Raw genomic sequence first — 23,404 nt, 5'->3', positions numbered from 1 at the left:
TGGGGAGGGTCGAGAGGGGTCGGCCGGGGACCGGATGGGCTCTGGAATGTGGGAGGGGAAGCGACCCTAGGGACGGGGACGGGGCTCTCTCCATTATGGAGATACGGTGACATTGGATGGGTCAGGAGGCCGCTGAAGTCAGAGGCCGGTTTGGTAAAGACGGCGCCGCGCTGTCTCCGCCAGTGATTTTCTGCCTGTCTGATATACGGCCTTGGTTCTTACCGTCCTGTTCTCCGTGTATAAAACGTTATTTTGACACCAGCTTTATTATTTAAACGGAAACTTTCAAGAGCACTTCGGCTCCCTTCTTCAGCCAAGTCACACAACAAACACTTAAAAAACAGTAATACAAAACATCGAGGCATCGTTCGGTTCGAGGTCAAAATCGTATAGTTCGAATAAGCACATTTACAACTGCTCCCTTTATTCCTTCTGATTTCGGACGTTTTACTGGTAGGTATGTCACAACATGTCTTTTTGGAAAATTTGAACCTTCATTTATTCACTCATTCGTTCCCACACTAACTCACTTTCACTCAGGCACTCACTCACTCAATCTTTCACTCACTCACTCACTCACTCACTTACTCACTCACTAACTAACTCACTCACTCACTTACTCACTCATTAATTGATTCAGCCACTTATTCGCTCACTTGATGTCATCAGTTATTTTGCACACTCATTCGCCAGCTCCTTCTTTGACCTGCTCACTTATTCACCTAGCCAGTATTTCTCTCACCCCATTGCTTGTCATATATCCACCCTTTTCTCTGCGGTTCAGCTGAGGTTCAATTCGGCCACGCCTTCACTCAATCACTTATTTTCATCTAGGTATTCATATGCATACCCTCAACTAGCTTCACTTCGTTTTTTCATATATGTAATTGTTTTTTATGTTTTGTCCAGTGACCAAGGGTGAGCATTGAGCAACATCATCCGAAATATATGGACTTCTGCCAGTTAGATATTATTATCCCAGAGAATAATCCGAAAACTAATTATACTTCACTTCGTTCACGACATTCACTCTCACTTATTTATCGTTTTTTTTTTTACCCACTCGACAATCGTGTCTATCTGACGGCTTATTTTATACTCGAACCCATTTTTCACCTAGTTGCTGACCGTTCTGCATGCCAAACAAAATCAACTTCTTACCAGAACAAGTTTGACTTATTGCATGTTGAACAAGTTTATGATCTGGCCAGCGATCTGAGCCGCGCCGGGGCGTTGCTACTTGCTGCCAAGTCATGTTTACATCATACATGCATATACCCCAGGTGGCATGCCGTGCATTTTCTGCAAATTGCATCGCATTTCGAAGTCATTTTAACGCGCTCGGCTCGGTACATACAGCTGAAAGTTGGCAAACAGTTACCTATATGTACACCTTTTAACCGTTAACAGTTGGCAGTTATGTAGTTCTCACCGTCTTCTGTACATCTCCAATCAGTGGTTGATGTACACATATCACGTTTTTTACCTCATGTGGGCATTCACGTATTTGTATACAAGCAGTAAGGTGCTGCCGCTATTTTTTAAGTCTTCAACCATGGCAGATGGCTTTCTCCGAGCCGAGTGGACCCATTGGCCTCTGTCATCAAGATAATCTGATTTTTGATCTATAGCGTTTGGTAGCTGAGTTTTGTAGAATATGTAAAGCTACATCAGTTCCGCCCATAAAACCACCATCCACTCACTGACGTTTTCAGTTTGATTTTTATAAGCAAACGTGTAGATGGTCAATAGTTATTCATGGCGGCAGGGTAACTGGTAGTGTAGTGAACCACTGAAGTTCACTGCTAACTACATCTGATTGTTCGAGTTTCATCCTCTTCTAAAGCGAACCTGAAAACCATTCAGCTGTACCGAGTTGAAATGCTGGGCGTGCAGGGTGCTAAAACAAAACATGCCATCGCATTCCACAAGACCAACCATAACCTGTTTTGTAGAGGGTCAGCACAGGGGCAGTGCTTGGCTTGTGCTGTCATCTGTACTGGAACTGTGCTATTTTTGCAGTTATAGATGTCGCCAGTGCCACAGTGTGGAGTTATCAGAACGGGTCGGCGGTCGAGCTTTGTGTAATAGCCTTGTTTGTGTGACTGTCACTGAAATATTGAGCACTGAGCAAACGCCTCACAATTCACATACTTGCGCTTTGTTATATGTTTTAAAGAACATCAGCTGGCCAGGCTTCTCTAAGTGGTGGCTGACAGGTCAAGGTTATATGATGCGTATACGAGGTTATATGATGCTTGTAATGTAAGTGATTTTTATTTCGACTCAATCGTGCATTGCATGTAATGATGCATGTATATCACCTACTACTTCTCATGCGCCTTTGATTGGGTTTCGGTTTCCTGTGATCCTGATCCATTTCACCTTTTTCGAGGAAGCTGCGCTGCTTCACGTTGTAGCTTAATCAAGTAGTACTCGTTGAAATAACATTGCGGTTTGGCCTTATGCTCCTTCGTTACACCCATATCTAAATCCTTATGTTCACTGGTTTAGTAACGATATGTTACGTATCTTGGGTATTTTTTAAACGAAAAACATGGTGATTTGATGGAACACCAAACAGAAAAACTCTTGCGTGCCTTGCTTTGCTCATGTATTGCCGTATGTATTTCAAAAGAACTTCGCAATTTATGACGATGGAAAGTACCTTTTTTAACACACTTTCAATTAAAAGCACGTCGGACGGCTCCTTTTTGCATCATCATCGAGGTTTGTCGGACACCTCCCTGGATATCCGGCCTTCGATGAGCTGGTGGTGCTGTTAACGGTGACTTTAGCCCTTGTAGTACTTGGGCACACAGCAGTAGCCCCTGATGTGCTTAGGGCATTTAGTCGTGCAGTAGCTTCCAGCTCTGCAGGTCTTCTGGCACTCATCTGGAATCGAGAAGAGGGAATCAGAAAGGTGGAACATAACATCTATGACATCCATCACGCATGTGGATAAGCCAAGCAGACGAGAATGTCAGAGGAAAGGTACATACTGTGTGCATCGTCTTCTAAGATCCAGCTCGGCTAATGGCTGTTTATTGTTTAGGATCGGCGATCGCACAGCTTAGGATTTTGTTCAAAAGGAAATAAATCTTAGCGATATATGTATTGACACATGAGTTAGTTGAAAGCTGATAAAATTTTCCGGCTGGCTTTTATATGCATCTTTAATGCACTCCAAGAATGTGTTTGGTAAAAAATAATAAGGTCAATAGACAATAGGTAGGTATATGTTTAAAAAGACTCACGGATGGAGATGTTGCGACGCGTGCGGCAGCAGTAGCCCTTGTAGCCCTTCCTGCATCCGGACGTGCTGCAGTACTGGTAGCGGCCCCGACACCTAGCCTTGCATTGCTCTGAGGCGGGAGACAACAAACGTCAGAAAGGACGAAAAGTGAACTGTCTGGGAGAAACGAGCTGAAGGTGACCTGTAAAGAGGTCTTTGGTTCGGTCTCAGCAATAAGTGCATTCAATTAGCAGGATACATTCCTCGCAGTGATCTTTCATGCTTATACGTTTTCTTTTAGCACACTGCCTCCAATGTTTTGACCTAGATTAAACATCATGATAAGAATGGCATCAATAGCGTTGTGATTTTTTAGAGCCTCTTTAAGTTAGTCAATGGTGGTGCACAGTGTGGACCACTATGTCACTCACTCAGTGTGCTGGGACGGACCCGCCGGCGGCAGCAGTAGCCGCCCTTGTACCCTCTGGGACACCCGCGACGGGTGCAGTACCTGTCGTAACCTCTACATCTCTTCTTGCACTGGGCTGAAACCAGAACCGGTGGCTTAGTTTGGTTTTGGATCCATTCAGCAGTGTTCATTGGTAGCAGTTGTTGCACTACCTATATGGGCACAAACGCTGGATGGGAGGAGCTATTATGATTAAATATTAATAATATTATGTTTTATCATTGACTTTTAAATTGGTTTTGTATTTAGCCTTTTATTTTATTTCATCGCACGTTATATTAGCATGTCAACACTTCAACAGTAATGCCTACATAGTACCTACACTGCACACGATTTATACATATTGTCCATGAGGTGGCCTTCAACTGACAGCAAACCTCAACGGAACATAGACAGCTCAGCTACAGTGCGGAAATGTGTGGCGTTACAGACACATCGACGTTTAGTGTGATCCGCTCTACCACGACACTATTTATCGATTTATCGATTTATCGCCGAGCTACCACTTGATTAGTACAATATAAAAACTCACTGATTGCTTTTGTTTCTTTGAAGGAGTGCGCTCTTTAGTTACGTATTTCTTAACATAATTTTATGTTGTTTTTTATTTTATTTTATTTTATTTTATTTTATTTTATTATATTTTATTTTATTTTATTTTTTATCCCATTTTTATTTTTTAGAGGAGCTAGGTCATTGTGTTTTACCGAGTGACCTCCGTCGCCGGCGGCGCTGACAGCAGATCCGTTTGGGGTTGTTCTTGCACCGGACGCAGACTCCGTGTCTGCAGGTCTGACCGATCCGCTTGCACTGGACTGAAACGAATAGAACATTTTCAATCCACCTGATGGAGAACACATTTTGATTTAAAGGAAGAGTCGAATAAAAAAGTTTTCTTTTTCAACCGGTTCGCCTATGCATGTCCTTACCGGGCCTAGGCCTCCTGCGGATACAGCAGAGTTGTTTGGGGTTTTTCCGGCACCTGGCACAGACTCCATAGGCGCATTTCCGACCAACCTGCTTGCACTTTACAACTGCAAGAAAAGAATGGTCAGTTTTAAAAAGCAACTTTGTGTCCAATGGTATTCAAGTGAAATAGATTATCACAAATTTGTTTGTTTTTTTGTAAAAAAAAAATACTGTGTCGCAAAAAGACTTCCAACTTATAACTATTTCAGCAGCAGTTCAAAGCGAGAACTGTGCCTGTTTGTGGTTTTACGGGATAAATAAAGGCTATGTCCATAAGGCTATGTCATAGGCTGGGCTCATTTACTGGGCGATCTGCGTGGCCGGCGCCTGCGGATACAGCAGAGCTTCTTGGGGTTTTTCGGGCACCTTCCGCAGACACCGCGTCGGCATTTGTGGCCTTTCTTCAAGCACTTAACTGAAACATAACAATGAGCGGTTAATTAACAGAGCAAGGTAGTTTTGTAGCTGACGCTTCGGTATATTTTGCCTATTTTCAAATACAAGGCGTTTGTTGTATTGTTTTTCTTTGCGTACCGGGCCTCCTCCTGCGAACACAGCAGAGCCGTTTGGGGTTCTTCCGACACCTTTTGCACACACCTCGGCGGCATTTCTTGCCAACTTGCGTGCACTTCACTGAAACAAAACAGTGTCCGTCAAATGCGAGTTTCATTCTTGTCGTATACATATGGTTCGCTAGAAAGGAAGAAATGTATTCGAATGTAACCCATCGTTTTTACACCGGCATTTGACGGTATGAATAAATGACAACATGATCCAAAGCCTCAAATTTACTTCGTGCACTCTAATTGATTAATGATGCATATTTTCCGCATTGGTTTCTGATTATACGCCCCATTCCCTGTTGTTTTTCGTTTGTACGAAATGGGCAGCGGTCGATCTCATTAGTTCATCCAACTGTGCATGTATCACTTGTAAGCTCTCTGCCAAGGCCCTAAAACATACTCTCTGCTAGGATACCAGTTGAGCGCATGGGTGGAGAACCTGCCCCGGCCACCCCGGCCGTGGCCGGGGTAACTTTCAGCCGACCCCGGCGCGGCCGGGGTAACTTTTTCCACTTTTGGTTGAGCGAGTTGTGTCTCTGCTGTCGAAGAGCTGTTCGAGATTATTTTTATTGAAATTTGAAATAGTGACTGGATCCTCTTTATGCACTTTGTGGAAGGGCGTATACTTATTAAGGTTAATTGATATCTATGTTCACATTAGCCGTTTTCACGACGGGCTATCCGGCGAGTGCACCTAATTTGACCAAATCTGCACCTAATCTCTTTTACAGCAAATGTCTTTATTTTATGAATTTATTTCAGTGTTTTAATCGATGATGCTCTCTGATAATATGACAAAGCAGGCATATAAGCAATTAGTGCAACCCTAGCTGATAGCTACTAAGAGATACACTGAACCTAATTTGACCAAATCTGCACCTAATCTGCACCAGATGTGAACCAAATGTGTACCAGATGGCCGTCGTGAAAACGACTATTTTGTCTGGGTACTTACCGGGCCTAGGCCTCCTGCGGATACAGCAGAGTTGCTTGGGGTTTTTCCGACACCTGCGACAAACTCCATAGGCGCATTTCTGATTAATGCGCGTGCACTTTTCAACTGTAACGAATGATATGTACGTGTCAGTATTCAGCATACCGTCCAGAAAAAAGCTTGAATAGATTCGTAGTTTAACTATGAGAGTGCACCCTTTCGCTTCTTTTTGTTACGTGAAGTGAACTGCTGTGTTTATTTTGTTTTTCATTATTATTGACAGAAGCGGACTCTCAGTGGAATACGGCGCTAATATTTGGTCATCGAAGCTGCAACTCGAAGAAGGACTTGGAGCTCGCATATTTAACATGCGCGGGGATGCCGCCTTACTGATCGAAAATGAGTTGTCCCCCCCCCCCACCCCCCACCCACACTGGCCGAGCGTGACAGGTCACTGTTCCTGCTAACATCCCGTCAATGCAGGCTGCTGTCATACGTGTGCTGCGTTTGAAACTTGACCTAAGCAATAAAAATTCGGACTGATGCATGCTTACTAATGGGTCTGGGCCTCGGTCGGATTCGGGGGTTGCAGCAGAGCTGCTTGGGGTTCCTCTTGCACCTGCCGCAGACTCCAGTGCCGCATTTCTGACCGGGATGTTTGCAGTGGTAGACTGGAATTGTGACAACAATGCGCGGTTAGACTGTGATGGTGCAATAACGAAATTAGGCGCAAAGCTGCATGATGTAGATTTCACACTGTGAATAGTCAAACTCACCCAACCTGTCGTGCACAGTTAACATATGCGTTTACACTTACAGGAATTTTGTGTACCTATACCTACTTTGCATGACGTCGAATGACGTAAAAGGTCTTCATGTCTGATGTCCATCACATAGTGATTAAGAAGTGATTAGTCTGGTCGCTGGTCGGTAACAAAAACGCTAACAATTTGATGGAAAGAAGACTGTCAGGTAAAATTTCGAAGGGATCCAGGAAGAGCAAGGAGTGAGTCACCATACTGAGTGGGGCTGTGTGTGAGACCGCCGGGGAGGCTGTGAAGTGGACGTCATCACGTACCGGGCACTGGTCGGGCGACACAGCACAGTCCCACGCCCTTGGGACACCGCACGCAGACGTTCTTATTGTACGATCCGCAGGACTGGCCGACGTGCTTGCATGGCCGGTACTTGACGATGTCCGCTGAAACAGATCACACTCTTAGCTAAGATGTCCTCACGAATCAGCGCTGGCAAGTAGCTGTACATAAGTCACTGGATGACGGCATCTGAGGACTACATAGAAGGATGAGATATTTTCGACAGACCTAATAACGTTCACAAAACTTTTATATCAGTGCGGCTAGCTATCAATGCACTCAATACCTAACAAGCTATCCTTGAAGAACAATATCGTTTAGGATTTTTGTTATCATTAGCCCGGAGAAAGTTCCTTTCCCCCTCAATAAAAAAAAAAAATCGGGACGCATATTACGATAATGCCGGACTCATGTGCTTCAATATAGCATCAGCTGTAAACTAGTTGTGGTATCGCAACAATAAGGCTACTTGCCACGAGCAGCTCGTCCGGATCACATTTGGGATTCACGAACTTTCAACTTCGGTAGGCTGCTGTTGATTGCCATATCCCTACCGAAATACAGAGCCTCTGCACAATCAAACGCAAGTCCAATCCAAATCACACCAAGTCCGCCGCACAGTATGGCGTGTCCAATCTCCTAAAAAAAAAACGCCGAACTCCGCCCTATAGGTACCCGTCCTTACACCCCTACCTTGTGCGGCGAGTACCGCCGCGCAGAGCAGCAGGAGAATCGACAGGAGACGCATCCTGATAGCGCTCAGAGAGCTCTGCCGTGGCTGCGCCAGCTCACCGCTATATACTCACCCGAATCCGGAGGGTGTGTCAATCAGAAGCCGCCCACGCCACGTCAGAGGCCCGGCCATTACGCAGCACTAGGCATGCGCCACTAACTGACAGACGAATTGACATTTAGGGGTGAGTAGGGCGAGGTCCTTATACACGCGCCGCGCCCCCAGCATCGCACGTGCAGGCCGAAACAAAATGTGAAAAGTGACCGGCACATGTGCTGTGACTTTGACGTTTGTCCATTTCATAACGTGGTTGCATAATTTGTGAAGATTACGATTGATAAAAAGTATGACGCATAAAAATGACTTATAGTGGTAACATTAATGCTTATCCAGTTTTCTACATCCATTTGATTAGATAGTTCAAAGATCGTTTTTTTCCATTTTGGCTGAATTGCGGACCTCAATTACAGAACATAAAGCTGTATGGTATGTAACATAACATAACATCAAATAGCATATAACCCAGTTAGGGACTAAGCATATGTTGTAAGCTAGAATGATTTCCACTTTATGTAAAACAAGCATATCTTTCCCAGTATATGTGCTTATAGGGACGCCTTGCAGTCCTAAGAAGACTACAAGGTGATATGAATCACTTAAGATTAGAAGAAAATATAACAAGAGATGTGCGAGATCATTTCGCTCCGTGCATTAGGCATAAAAGTTCCGATTGCTCATTTTTAAAGTACATCTTTTCGAAAGTTTTTAAGTGTGAATTGTACATATGCGGATGTTCATGTGAAGTTCATGTGTGCCTCAATCTAACCGGAAAAATCAGGAATAACATTTTGTTGGCCGTCACTCTTCCGTGAATTAAATGTCACTGCAGGGTGGACTTTGACAAATGTTGCACCGACATTTAAAAGCCAGTATCATATGTGTCCGGATGCATGTATTTCACTGTATGTATGTCTGACTGGATTTAAAAGAATTGCTTATTCGCCAATGGTTGTGATTAAATTATTATAACAAATAAATGTGTTTCACCTAGTTATCTGCCTATCTCCTACTTCAAAGATGTGATGCTTTAACCCTCGCCCCGTTGGGGGGTGCAATTTGGCCCCCCTGTGGTTTTTCCTAAATAGCAAGAAAACGGCGGCGCGCAGCGCCGCCAAATTTTTAGTACCTTCCCGGGCATCAATGTGACACCTTCACACCAAATTTCAAGTCTTAGGTCACCTTAGGTCAGGAGTTATTGAGGTCAAACTGAGGTCATGTTCGAGCAAAAATGAGCAAAAAACATGCAATCTTGAAACGCTCACCAAATCTACAGTTACCAAGCAATTTCAAAGTTCTTTATATGGTCCAGTAAAAAAAGCGGCGCTACAAAACTGCTCTCTCGGATTTTCAAAATTTTTGGTTTTTGACCCCTAAAAATTCAAAAAAGTTGATTTTTTTTAGAAAAACTAAAAAAACAATTTTTTCCGAATTTCGTAGAAACCGGAATATATGTGATAGTCCCTGCGCTCTTCTATATACATACCAAATTTCAGATGGATATCTCGTTTTTGGCCAAGTTATAGCGAAAAAACTTCAAAAATGATGACGTCAAATTTTTGAACTCAATTTTTAGCGATTCTAGACCACGTAGGGCAACACAAAGACCACCATTGAATTCCCCGTGACGAGCTGCATCGAATCGATACCCATTTTATGCAAAAATATCAACTTTGAAATTTGACCTAATTTGACCTGACCTTGACCTGACCTTCACCAGAACATAATCTTAACTGACCCCAAAGGCTGCCTGACCCACATAATCGTATTTGACATAAAATGGACCATAATACATGCATCACATGATATTTTCATATTGTGGCCCTCAGTGACCTGACCTCTGTGACCTGACCTGGTATCAGTGACCTCAAATAGCAAAATATGTGTTTGAAGAACGTTTCCCCATCGATGATTTTCATTGAAATGCATTTTACTCGATTTTACAACGTATTCCTTGAAATGCCTGTAAACGGTGAAAATTCGACCTTTGACCTGACCTGTGACGTCATCTGTTTGACCTAGGTCAATAAAATTGGGTCACAAGGTAGTTCCCTGATCACCGTTTGCCGCTTGTCGCTAGGTTGCGTGGTTCTCGAGATCTTAGGGGGGGGGGGGGGGCAAATTGCCCCCCCCCCCAACAGGGCGCTGCTCTGCAGAGCCCAACGGGGCGCGGGTTAATATTATTGCTTGACCTACCTCTTGTAAACCTGCGCACTATCCTCCTGAGTCCTGAGGTCTTCGAAAATATCGAAAAAAGCTCTGAAATTTGTCACGACTATTCCCGCATCAATTTCAACATAGTGTGCAAGTTATAGCTTCCTGTCTTTTAAGGTCAGATCGCCGCCAGGTCACTTTGAATGACCCGACTTCAAATCACTTTTTCAGAAGTGATTTCAAGTAGCACACAACACAGAGGAAATGTCCGTCAAGACAGCCCATATTCAGCCCAGATTCAGCCCGGATTCAGCCCAGATTCGGGACACCTCCGATCAAGCTGAAACTCGCACACAATGTAGGCAATGACATGCCCAATCCACAGTCCGAGTCATTCGGCGGCACATACAGCCGTTTGACCTACAGAGGTCAGCAAAGGTCACGTGGCCCAAATTTGCACAGCAGATTGTGGCCCACCCAGTAGAGCTACAACGCTAAAAATGGCACCAATCGACTCGCCAGCATCTAATCTTACACGTACTTTCCCAACACTCATTTGACCTCGAAAACTGCTGTGCAATTGTATTTTCGACATAGCCCACAAATGACCTTAGGTCATCGCATGACCTTGAGAGGTCAAATGAGTGTGGGGAAAGTAAGACTAGATGATGGTGAGTCGATTGGTGCAATTTTTAGTGCTCTAGCTCTACTGGGTGGGCCACAATCTGCTGTGAAAATTTGGGCCACACGACCTTTGCTGACATCTGTAGGTCAAACGGCTGGGAGTGCCGCCGAATGACTCGGACTGTGGATTGGGCATGTCAGGGCCTACATTGTGTGCGAGTTTCAGCTTGATCGGAGATGTCCCGAATCTGGGCTGAATCCGCGCTGCGACGTATGGAGTGTCGTTTATTTGTACATTTTGACCTGCCGAGGTCAAACGGGGTCACATATCGAGAAGCGGTTTCTAAGGAAAGTTACTACGGCCTGTGGGCTACCCAATGATGTGCTTTGATTTGGAATTCGGTCAATTCCTCTACTCGAAAACTGCTGTGCAAGTGTATTTTCGACATAGCCCACCAATGACCTTAGGTCATCGCATGACCTTGAGAGGTCAAATGAGTGTTGAGAAAGTAAGATTAGATGCTGGCGAGTCGATTGGTGCCATTTTTAGCGCTGTAGCTCTACTGGGTGGGCCACAATCTGCTGTGCAAATTTGGGCCACGTGACCTTTGCTGACCTCTGTAGGTCAAACGGCTGGGAGTGCCGCCAAATGACTCGGACTGTGGATTGGGCATGTCAGGCTCTACATTGTGTGCGAGTTTCAGCTTGATCGGAGATGTCCCGAATCTGGGCTGAATCCGGGCTGCGACGTATGGAGTGTCGTTTATTTGTACATTTTGACCTGCCGAGGTCAAACGGGGTCACATACCGAGAAGCGGTTTTTAAGGAAAGTTACTACGGCCTATGGACTACCCGATGATGTGCTTTGATTTGGAATTCGGTCAATTCCTCTACTCGAAAACTGCTGTGCAATTTTGTATTTTCGACATAGCCCACCAATGACCTTAGGTCATCGCATGACCTTGAGAGGTCAAATAAGTGTTGGGAAAGTAAGATTAGATGCTGGCGAGTCGATTGGTGCCATTTTTAGCGCTCTAGCTCTACTGGGTGGGCCACAATCTGCTGTGCAAATTTGGGCTTCGTGACCTTTGCTGACTTCTGTAGGTCAAACAACTGGGAGTGCCGCCGAATTACTTTGACTGTGGATTGGGCCTGTCATGGCCTACATTGTGTGCGAGTTTCAGCTTGATCGGAGATGTCCCGAATCTGGGCTGAATCCGGACTGAGACGTATGGAGTGTCGTTTATTTGTACATTTTGACCTAACGAGGTCAAACGGGGTCACATATCGAGAAGCAGTTTTCAAGGAAAGTTACTACGGCCTATTGTCTACCCGATGATGTGCTTTGATTTGGAATTCGGTCAATTCCTCTACTCGAAAACTGCTGTGCAACTGTATTTTCGACACAGCCCACAAATGACCTTAGGTCATCGCATGACCTTGAGAGGTCAAATGAGTGTTGGGAAAGTAAGATTAGATGCCGGCGAGTCGATTGGTGCCATTTTTAGCGCTCTAGCTCTACTGGGTGGGCCACAATCTGCTGTGCAAATTTGGACCACGTGACGCAAATTTGGACCACGTGACCTTTGCTGACCTCTGTAGGTCAAACGGCTGTGAGTGTCACCTGCCGAGGTCAAACGGGGTCACATATCGAGAAGCGGTTTTTAAGGAAAGTTACTACGGCCTGTGGGCTACCCAATGATGTGCTTTGATTTGGCATTCGGTCAATTCCTCTACTCGAAAACTGCTGTGCAAGTGTATTTTCGACATAGCCCACCAATGACCTTGGGTCATCGCATGACCTTGAGAGGTCAAATGAGTGTTGAGAAAGTAAGATTAGATGCTGGCGAGTCGATTGGTGCCATTTTTAGCGCTCTAGCTCTACTGGGTGGGCCACAATCTGCTGTGCAAATTTGGGCCACGTGACCTTTGCTGACCTCTGTAGGTCAAACGGCTGGGAGTGCCGCCAAATGACTCGGACTGTGGATTGGGCATGTCAGGACCTACATTGTGTGCGAGTTTCAACTTGATCGGAGATGTCCCGAATCTGGGCTGAATCCGGGCTGAATCTGGGCTGAATATGGGCTGTCTTGATCAACATCACAGAGGAATCACTATAATTCAGAAGACCCTGTCACGCTTTTAAAAGCGGCATCTGTAGTTACGTCGGTAGCCTCTATGTAGACACTAGCCTGATCTACATATTTTCTGGCCTCGACATTTTGCCCTTTTTCCACTAATATATTCATGGGAGAAGACTTTAATGATTTTATGTCAAATGTGGGACATTGCTATGGAATTGGAACCAACGTTCTTCTTTGGAATTTGTAAGAGCTCATCCGCATTTTTCTTTATGACCTATTTTTTTATTTATAAAAAGTGATATAAAGTGCATCGGCAGAAGGCGACCTACAGCCCTGTCATGACCCCCTCAATCGGCCCCTGACTCATATGGCAAACGTTTTCCGTGAAGCCAGACTATCGCGGACAAATGACAGTGCAAGTGCTGACTGAGCGCTCTTGTCAGTCAACTGATATTTGAAAACTATACTTTTTACTCAAATCAAACAATAAGCAATATATTTTTTCTGATTCTCCCCCATTTCTTGTCTGTTATCATCTTTCCCAAAAATGATAAACGACGTCTTCGTCATGTTTGTTGCGTCCACCGTGGCTCGTGATCTAATATCTTTATTTGTTTTTTTAACATTCTATGAGTGGTTTGAAAGCGGTTTCCCAGAATCAAACTCATTCTAAGCAGTTTTGCACAGGCCCTGAATTCCGTGTAGGTATAGCTATATCTCAGATCTGGAAATATAGATTTGATATCAAAATATCAGCATATTCTGGTCATATTATATATTATGGATCAGGATATTCATAGATCAGGAAATTTCAGGTACGCGGGCCACCAGCAGAAATTAGTCGATTTCAGAATAGAGTCGAAGCAAGTCAGCCACTTCCGTCGTGGAGTCTACTTTCTCTCACCGATTTCATCTGTTCTGTACCGTTGTCGCTGATTGCAGGCCATGTCTATCGGGCGCTAATGGCAAGCGCCGCTCCGGGGCGGCTCGAGCCATTATGTCGTCACCGCTCAGGGCAGGGACATGACGATCACTCTTCCATTGGGCACCTACATACTATAAGCTGTTTTGCAGGCTAATTCCTCAGTGATAAATATGCTCCTGCAATGTGTCTCACTGACTGGCTATGCGTTGAGTCTGAACTGAGAGTGACTTTTCTAATGTTGCTTTATTCGCGTAACCTGACCATAACGAGCATAGGCGGTCGCCCCACTTGCGACCGAAGACAGATCCTCTTGGCTCTCTGTCGGATGCGCTTCGACGAGTTCTTCCTCAATCAGCCAAGGACACGCCCCTCACATGTACTGTGGTACACGCTCCTGAGTATGAGGTGCGACAAGCATGCTTGTGCCATGGTGCTGCTATGTGCGAACGTAGGTTTTCAGCTGTCGCAATGTCGAAAGAAGGCGTTGGCACCACCGAAGAAAACTCAGGAGCAGTCGTCAGTCAGTACAGTTTAGGTTAAGCTACACTATCAGTGATCGTCCAGGAAATTACGGGCGTGATCTACAGACCCGTGATTGCGAGACTCCCTTGATATCGGTTTCTGCGATTTTCCAGAATTTCCTTGAATTATTGTACGTTGACGTAATAATAACACCTAATGCATGGTTTCGTGGAGTTCTATAGCCTTGGGTTTCGTAACAAACGCTTAAAGGGACTATCCCACCTTCTAAAATGTTGTTAAAACCAGTTAAATTGTGCCCGACTTTATAGATTGGATGACCAGGAACACGGTTCTGGCATCTATTTTTCATTAAACATCTTAGGCTTCCCATATTCCAAACACAAACTTTCAAATATGTGACGTCACAGCCCAAAATTACCTCTTTCCCCAGGCCACATTACTGTCATAAAGCTGATTCTTTTTACTCTGTAGGCACCACAACAAAGTTCAGACCAAGTTTTAAGCGATTTTTCAACGAACAAACCCATTTAAATCAGAATGACTAAACGAGGTGACGTCACACTAACGGTCGCTCCATGTTGAAGATAGGGCCTTGCACAAGGCCCATTTTCAAATGAAGGGAACGAATTTCTTCAACACCAAGAGGCCGCGGGGGTTGCAACCAGGGGGGCGACACGGCTATTCGCGCAATGTATTAATTTATGGGCCGCGCGGGGCCTCGCGATGACGCGGCTGGAGGCAACTGCTCAGCGCGCTAGGATACTTCTGGCGGGGCCGGGCGCTGAACGGTGTGCAATGAATGAGTTATGGTCGGGCAGACAGAGATGAGGTATTGAATTTGAATTGACATCAGCAATCGGGTGGGGAAGGAGAACGTTTCTAATCGAGCTTGGGATGGGGAAAGCCGAAAATATCACGATCGGCTCTGGTCAGACAGGGGTACCATGTGTTGTATATTTAGGCGGGCAGACAGAGATGAGTTATTGGATTTAAATTCACCTTACCATCGGTTTCTGGTGGGGTTTGAAGACGTTTTTAGTCAAGCTCGGAATGGGGCAACCCACTGGCGGATCCAGGGGAAGGCATTTGGGGCAAATGTCTTCCCCCACATTGGCAGCGCCCGAAATCGCTTTTCGAGAATAAAAGAAAACTTCAGAACTCTTCTGAGGAAATGTTGGTTAATCACACTGCACAGCAGTGCGCAAGGAATCGAAATCCGAGTTTTTAAATTAATTCCGAGAAACCTTTTTGGGGTAAGTCCCAGCAGTGTCCAAGACCGCTTCCTGGATCCGCCAGTTGTGAATAAGTCACGGTCGATAACGAGCTTCGGCGGGACCAGGCGCTGTATACGTTGTTCTTTCAATGAAGAGGTGGACAGACACCTAGCCCCACATCCTACTGCTATGCCCGTGCTTCTGTGGGTGAAGCACTAAAGCATCACGGAATCCCACAGGACCTGCGAGTCGACGTGGCCGCTTTGGCCGCCGGGTACTGCAGCTCCCTGGAGTTGCCTGGGACCGATGGCAAAACAACAGCTCCGGCGGTGCCCCTATGGGCCGTAGTAATTAGTGAATTCCCGTAATGTAGAGATCATATCCTCAATGATCTCCATTACCATTTTATATTCCTAAACAGCATGACAGAATAATTATGCTTGCCTACGTTCAGGCATTACCTCTGATGGTCATACGCCCGGTACAACTATTTATAGTCACCGTGGGTACAACATGTGTTGTCTGTCAAACAACAATCGACGACGGGATCCCTTCTCATCATCTCTTAAGCCATCGGTTGTCAATTCACCCACCCCGTTTCCCTAAAAATAGACGGTCAGATTCGGCCTGGGTCCTTACGACCAGGGCTGCGGAGTCGGAGTCGGAGTCGGAGTCGGTCGGAGTCGACAGTTGTGACCGGAGTCGGAGTCGGAGTCGGAGTCGATTTTAGAAACCCGAGCCGGAGTCGGAGTCGGAGTCACCGAAAATCTGTCGACTCCGCAGCCCTGCTAGGTCTGCGGAGTCGGAGTCGGGAGTTGGAGTCGGTCGGAGTCGACAATTCTGCCCGGAGTCGGAGTCGGAGTCGGAGCTGGTTTTTGAAAGCCGGAGTCGGAGTCGGAGTCGGAGTCGCCGAAAATCCATCGACTCCGCAGCCCTGCTTACGACCCCTCTAGATTCGCCAGAGACGGGATCGGATCGCCGTTATTGCACCCGTCTTAGTGTCTTTAATACTATGACAGCTTCGACCACGGACGTCGGACGGGGTGATCGTTCCACGAATGTAGGTACGCACCATCCACGCCTAGGATGCATCGAGGTTTAAAAGAATGCAGTCTGTTGATCAATCAACATAACAATGGTGGTATGCAACCACAATATCTCCCCGGCTCCCGCAACGTTCCAACGCCCCTCCGTTACGCATTCGCCTTCTGTGTCCGCCGAGCCGGCTTGCCTCCAATGACGTCATCGGCCGGCCGGCGGCGTTCAAGGTCAAACGGCTGGTGTCCTTACCTGGAGTTCTATAGCCTTGGTTGCAACCTAGATAGATAGTGCCAGTGGTTTCTGAGCCTCGCCGCAAACTTGGCTATCTCAACTCAAAACCCATGTTAAAGGTGGGATAGTTCCTTTAAGTTTGCCATTTTCTATATTATTTTATTCATAAGTGTGCTCTGCTAGGAATCGTTTGAAATTGTTTGTTCTGATCATGTGTGAGTGGCAGGTTGAGGGGTTGATCGTCTCAAATCTGTAGTCTAACATTTGCTTAGCTATCTTTCTCATGACCGTATTACATTAAATTCATACTAGAGGTGGCAAAAGGTGAAAATTTTGGAAACCAGACTCCAACCAGCCCCGACTGGACATTTCTGGAACCAGTCGGACCCGGTCTAAGTTGGAATCGAAACCAGTTGGACCCGTTCCCCAAAAGCCAATTAATTCAAACTATTTGTAGGTAGTAGGAAATAGTAGGCAGTAGGTACCATTAGTGGCATCATGGATACCAGCCTTTTCCCATTGGAAATACTCAATGAGTTACAGTGTGGAAAGAAACATACATAAGCAAACGATTTTTTCCATTCACTTCATACTTTGCAATCATGTGTAGTGTGCAAGGTGCATGGTTTATGGTAGGACCCGGTTGGACCCGTCAGACAAATTTCCAGGAACCGGTCTGGACCCATATGGGTCCGAACTGGTTCTTTGTACCGGGTCATCGGGTCCACATTTTGCCACCTCTGAGTCATACCATGTGAAGCATCAGCGAACTTCATAGAGTCATAGACCATTACAGATGGCAGGAGAGGAGTGTCGTTTGTCCAGAGGTTGTTGTTATTGTTGTTGTTGCTGTTGTTGTTGTTGTTGTTGTTGTTGTTGTTGTTGTTGTTGTTGGTCTCCCTCCAGCCCTAGGGCGCAGTCAGTCGGCTCTGGAGGGAGGGTCGCTGATGGGCACAGGTAACCGTCGACTTCGTGAGCGGGGCCTAGTGTCATGACGTATGAAAGCCTCTATCCGGGATGGAAAAACAGTTAACATTACGAGTCAATGGCAAGTGCCATAAATATTTGAGTGACAACAGTCGGGCGCACTGTTGTATCTTCGATTCATTTATGGAGACGTTTCTATTATTGGAAACGTTTCCAATTTTGACTACTCATTTGTTCCAAAAATGGAAACGTTCGATCCATAAATAGAAGCGCTAACATATCTGCACAATTTTTTTTTTGCCAAGTGAGGCTGGATTTGATGCATAACTGATGTTTCGCTTTAAGGGTGCGTTTCACGCGTAACGCTATGAGAAACGTTTTTCGTGAATATCTAGAGCATCGTTGCTTCGATTGCCTTCGTTTTTGGATATGTTATGAAGGACGTTAACCTCGTCATCACAGAGTGGTTACCGTTGTTCTGCAATCCACATATACTGAGCAATTGAGACAAACATATTGCAAAATCAAAATTTCAAACGAATAGAACTCAATAACGGATTGTCCTACGACTGTGCTGTTTGCAGTTTTGGACTGACGAAGTCAAGGAAAACATTTCCTAGCAAGCCTTTTTTTAAATTTTGTACTATGTTTTGCATGATACAATTTTCATCTTGCAGTGCATTGCATGAAAGCCATGACAACAATTTCAAAAATGTGGCTGCTAGGAATCATAAAGACATCGATTCTCTACACAATCCTGTAGAGTGAATCATCATTGCATGCATCCATTAGCGTCGCCACGGGGGGGCAAGCGGGGCAGCTTGCCCCCCCAACCTCGGACCGGGCACCCCCTGAGATCGATACAGATCCGATGAGATTTTGGAGTCGGGAAAAAATGGGGGTACCTTGCTGAGAATGCCTGTGAGGTCATACTCGGTTGGAGCGTGCAGTTCAAACGAGTCTGACTCGCAGTCGCCAAAATCTTCAAGACTCCGAGTCCAGATTCGGAAATGTCAATGCTGTGATTCATTCCATGTTCCTAGTTCGTTCTTTATTACATTTTACAGCTGATTTTAATAAGTTTTGGAGTGCTGACATAATTTTCGTTCAAAGCGTGAAACGAAATCTTCGGGGCCTTTCTCAACTCTCGTCAAATGTCTGCGAAAGGCTCAAGTACCGTACAAGTGTCGCAGGGCTCATGAGCTTGCTTTAAACAAAGGCTCCTAAGGAGCTCCACTGAGCCCTAACGAAGCTTTCAGAGGGCCCAAACCGGCCTCTGAAAGTCCCACTGGTGTCCATGTTCTCTGAGGGCCCAAGCCCATACAGGGATCTCTGAGCCTTCGAACATTTCTGAGAACCTTAACTGGCCTCTGATAGTTCAGCCAAACTTTTGAGGCGGCAGACTTTGCTAACCCCAAGCCGGCATCTGAGGGGTCACAGCTCACGTGTCCCTCTGAGGTCCGCAACACATGTTTATTATGTCCCTACGTAGGGTCCTTACTGGGATTCGACACAGACCCCGAGGGTTCACACTGTTATCCGAGGGCTCCAGGCTCACCCTGGGCCTAGTCTCTCAGCGCCCGCCGCCCACACTGGCTTCTGAGGGCCCCACCTTGGGCTCGGAAAGCCCTAAAGCACCACGTACACGTAAATATTTGAGGTGACCCACGCCGATCTCCGGGATCCTAAGCATGCTTCTGAGAGTCAGCACTGACCCTGAGTGGCCTGAAATGGCCTGGAAGTCCCAAACCTATCTCTAAGGGATCCCTTGCCGCTATGCCGTGCGTAACTTTTTGTTCCGTTAAACAGTGTTTTGTTCGCGTTTGCAGCGCTTTCCTTCACCCGGAAAACGAGAAACTTTTGTTCACACTCGAGTGAACAAAACACTTCCTCTCACTGGAGCAAAGATGAATTACTTCCGATTCACACTTCCGACACTCACTCTCCGCCGAATGCCCAACTTAGCTACGATCGGCGGCTGGGATAAGATGCATTTCACGTAAAACCTCTGCATGCGCCATGCATGCGTGAATGGAGGTTTTAGCAGGGTGATCCGATTAAATGGAGCGTTTTTCACCTTTTTCTGGGTAATGATCATGAGCGTCGAGCGTCTGCACAGGGGCCCTCTGCAGTGCGTCGGCAATCGCAGCCACTATATACTATAATTCTACCAGTCGTTTTTGTCATGAAATTTCAAAATTTCGAATTTTTCTGTAAAAAATTACATGTCATAGCTAGAAGGAAACCTTTGTCACCATCGGATTCCTCGCACCATTGCGCGTCGAATGATATGTAAAACGAGTGAGTAAAGACTGGGGAAAGGCAAGTTTTAACACAAAAGTTTATTTTGCCCCCCCCCCAACCGAAAATCTCTGGCGACGCCTATGCATGCATCACTATGGAGTTCTATTCATTTGAAAGTCATTGCACGGCTAGTTCATAAAATCGCCGAGAGATGTCTCTGGCTGTATGGCCCGCGCGTTTCGACGGTCCCCTCGGCTCGTCACTCAGCGACGTTTGTTGACACAGTGTCACACCCATTAGTTACGGCGCTCCGCTAGCGTTCGGCTGCCTTCGAGGTGCTCGGAACCCTCCCTGCTAAGTTTCGCCGTGACCAGACGGGTCGGAGACTCATCCCACGATCTATCCATGAGCGGCGCCCAGCCAGGCGTCTGCTATCGCGCGCCTCTCACTCTTGATCGGGAGTACGCCGGGAAGAGCTTGTGAGAAACTGACAACTTTGAAAGAAGTCACAAGTTTGTGTGAGTGGTATTACGAACAGCGAACAGGTATATTTTGACAATTTAGGTATTTGACCTGACCTGGGCAGTCGGTACTGAACCTAAATAATGAAAATAACCAGCAATACCTACAAATTCAATGGAGACATAGATTCTACGTGACGTGAGACCAAATATCAGTTCGACTGTTATGTCGAAACCCTCGCCCTGGCAGGGTATTTTTCATACCCCTCCCTCGGCGTCTCGAAACTAAGCGTCGTAGCTCGCTTCGCAACAAAGAGCAGTCGAATGCTCTCAACGAGTACCTACTCGCGATTGGTGGTATATTTTTTTACCCTAATTCAATATTTGACCCAGTTATGGCAGGTCAAAGGTCAAATTTCGGGAAAGCTGCAATTATCCAAATTACTTAGCCAATATTGGCGAATCATGAAAGATAGCGGCATGAAACCTTCATGACCGTGTTTCTCAACGAATTAGCAACAAAATATGAGGTATAATTGATTGCATTTCAGTCAAAATAGCGTCTCTAGAGATAGTTTTTCACGTATCACTTTTGAACTAATAAAGCTAGGCAAAAACTGCATAACAGCAATTAGCAGCATCCGTAGTAGAGATGTCAATCGGATACCAACTTTTTGGTATACCGATACCAAACCGATACCAACTTGGTATTTGGTATTTCAACCGTAATGTGTTTGGTATTTTGTTGGTATCATAAGCCCTCACTAATGTATAAGAGGCTAAGAAATCGGTAAAAAGTTGGTATTTCCCTCAGTTTCCCAAGTTGGTTTGGTTTCGGTATTTTCCCGTGGTTTTGGTTGGTATTTGGTTTGGTATCGGTATTCCGATTTTCCGTAATTGGCATCACTAATCCGTAGTCCTCTCGTAATCGCCTCGTAGCATAGGTATATGTGTTGACTTCGAAAGGTCAAGGTCAAAGGTTGACCTCGGATCACATAACCATAAGCCTCACACTGGTGGGGGCTATTTTTGCCCCCCACCCCCGTATCTCCGAAACTATTGGACGAATTCGCATAATTCAAAAGGCGTTCGATAGCCCTGTTGCCTTGAGAAAATTGATTTCATTGACCTCAGGGTCACTGATGTCGTCACAGGTCAAGTCAAAGTTAAAATGTTTCACCATTCATGGGCCTTCTAGAAAATGCGTTATAACATTGATTAAAAGGCATTTTATCGAAAATCATCGATAAAGCGTCGGTTGCCTAGTACATACAGGAGGAGGAGTACATAAAGGAGGAGATGTATGTTGCTATTGGAGGTCACTAAAAATACCAGGTCAGGTCACCAAGAGTCAACACATGAGCCCAACTTTATTAGGGCCGTGTGATGCATCTTTTGTGACCAATTTTTCATTTCCAACTCAATGGTTTTGGTTATACGACCATGAGGGACGGTTTAGGTTACTTTCTGGTGGAGGTTGGGTCAAGGTCTGGTAAAAAAGATCAAATTTCAAAGTTGATACTTTTGCATAAAAAGGTACCTATTTCGATGTACATACCTCATCACGGGGAATCCAATCGGTCGCAAAACGCCCTCAATTTTGCGACCGATACCCCCGAACCCGATTGCGACACGCTGACGAAGTTTTGTGATACAATTGTATTGTATTGTATTGTATTTAACATCTGGGGGGCATCCACAGGTAGTTGTGGCTATTACGCTCCCGCGTCATATGAGAAGGGAACAAAAAGACATCACACTCAACATATCACACAAAACTCACCAAAACGCATGGCTATGCATGAATATATACAGCTGATATACATGTAACCAATATGCATAAGCCTAAATCAGTGTTGAAAGCGACGTTTGAGCGATGATTTGAACTTGTTTGTTGACATGTCCGGAAAATCACTGGGCAGAGCGTTGTACTGCATGGCTGCACGGTAGCTGAACCTTCGCCGCCCCGCCTCTGTGTGGATGCCAGGTAGCCACAGCCTGCTATCCCGTCTAGTCGCTCGCTCGCGCATCTCCTCATTTCGGCGAAACATAGCGGCAATGTCTGCTGGCTCGCCCGTTCGGATAACCTTGTGCAGTAGCACCAGCGTATCGTACGACGATAGGTCACCAGCCGAGAGCCACCCCAGCGCGTCCCTTACATCAGCCACGTGTTCATACTTGCGACGGCCAGACACAACCCTTGCGGCAAAATTAATGACCTTATCAAGTCGTGCGAGGTTCCCTTTCGAGCAGTTCCCGTAAACGGGCAGGCAGTACCGCACATGTGAGAGAACAAGGGCAGTCACAAGCGTCACAATCGTATCCTCGGGTATGTAGTGGCGCACCTGGCTCAATCCTATCAGCGCTCCGAAACATTTACCCACAATGGCAGCAACATGGTCATCCCAGGAGAGGTAAGAATCGAAGGTCACGCCCAGATTCTTGACCTTTTGACACGGTTTCAAGACGGCATCTCTAAATCTTACATTTATGTCAGGCAGGTTACGCATGCTCTGCCGGCTGCCAAACGCAATCAATTCAGTCTTGGTGGCATTGACTTTCAACCCATTGGCCGCAAACCAGTCACTGAGGGCTGCCAGGGTCGTCTCCATTCTAGTCACTGTGTCGCTCATCGCTGTCCTACGTCCACTGACGAGCACCTGCGTATCGTCAGCGTACTGAACGATACGCGCATCAAGGGCATGCAGGCTCATGTCGTTCGCAAAGCAAGTGAACAACAAAGGCCCGAGGGCCGAGCCTTGGAACACACCAACATGGTTTGGCAGTGACTTGGAGAGTACGCGGTGACCCCTACCATCACTGATACATACACTATGTGTGTGGCCCTCAAGATATGAGCGGAACCACCCAGCGTCAATCCCAAGTAGTTGGAGCTTGTCAAGTAATTTAGAATGGTTGATGATATCAAAGCATTTACTTAGGTCAATGAGACACAGGA

General features: G+C 45.9%; 1 protein-coding gene across 2 annotated transcripts; it reads right to left on the bottom strand.

Moving 5' to 3' along the window:
- Positions 1 to 2,600: 2,600 nt before the first annotated feature.
- Positions 2,601 to 8,048, bottom strand: LOC122380691 (NF-X1-type zinc finger protein NFXL1-like). 2 transcript variants are annotated; one of them, XM_043364069.1, is made up of 11 exons: positions 7,961 to 8,048; positions 7,249 to 7,371; positions 6,725 to 6,847; positions 6,192 to 6,296; positions 5,208 to 5,306; positions 4,978 to 5,088; positions 4,634 to 4,738; positions 4,412 to 4,519; positions 3,667 to 3,780; positions 3,258 to 3,365; positions 2,601 to 2,895 (listed from the first exon to the last, which is right to left on the bottom strand). In XM_043364069.1, the coding sequence occupies exons 1-11, from the start codon at positions 8,013 to 8,015 to the stop codon at positions 2,795 to 2,797; spliced, it is 1,152 nt and encodes a 383-aa protein (XP_043220004.1). In that variant the 5' UTR covers positions 8,016 to 8,048; the 3' UTR covers positions 2,601 to 2,794. The 2 variants fall into 2 exon arrangements, with proteins under 2 accessions (XP_043220004.1, XP_043220005.1); XM_043364070.1 differs by having other exon boundaries at positions 6,725 to 6,841.
- Positions 8,049 to 23,404: the final 15,356 nt, after the last annotated feature.

The sequence above is a fragment of the Amphibalanus amphitrite genome, unplaced genomic scaffold (assembly GCF_019059575.1).
Source record: "Amphibalanus amphitrite isolate SeventyFive unplaced genomic scaffold, NRLGWU_Aamphi_draft 000104F_arrow, whole genome shotgun sequence".
NCBI lineage: Eukaryota > Metazoa > Arthropoda > Thecostraca > Balanomorpha > Balanidae > Amphibalanus > Amphibalanus amphitrite.
This window is presented reverse-complemented; position numbering and strand designations above follow the sequence as displayed.

Bases quoted from the DNA above. Each gene is read 5' to 3' on its own strand.
- LOC122380691 (XM_043364069.1), bottom strand. From the start codon at position 8,015: ATGCGTCTCCTGTCGATTCTCCTGCTGCTCTGCGCGGCGGTACTCGCC. The intron at 5,089-5,207 runs GTACGCAAAGAA...GTTATGTTTCAG, and splicing joins TGTTCGCAGGAGGAGGCCCG to TTAAGTGCTTGAAGAAAGGC. The intron at 3,366-3,666 runs GTGAGTGACATA...CTCCCGCCTCAG, and splicing joins GGTCCGTCCCAGCACACTGA to AGCAATGCAAGGCTAGGTGT.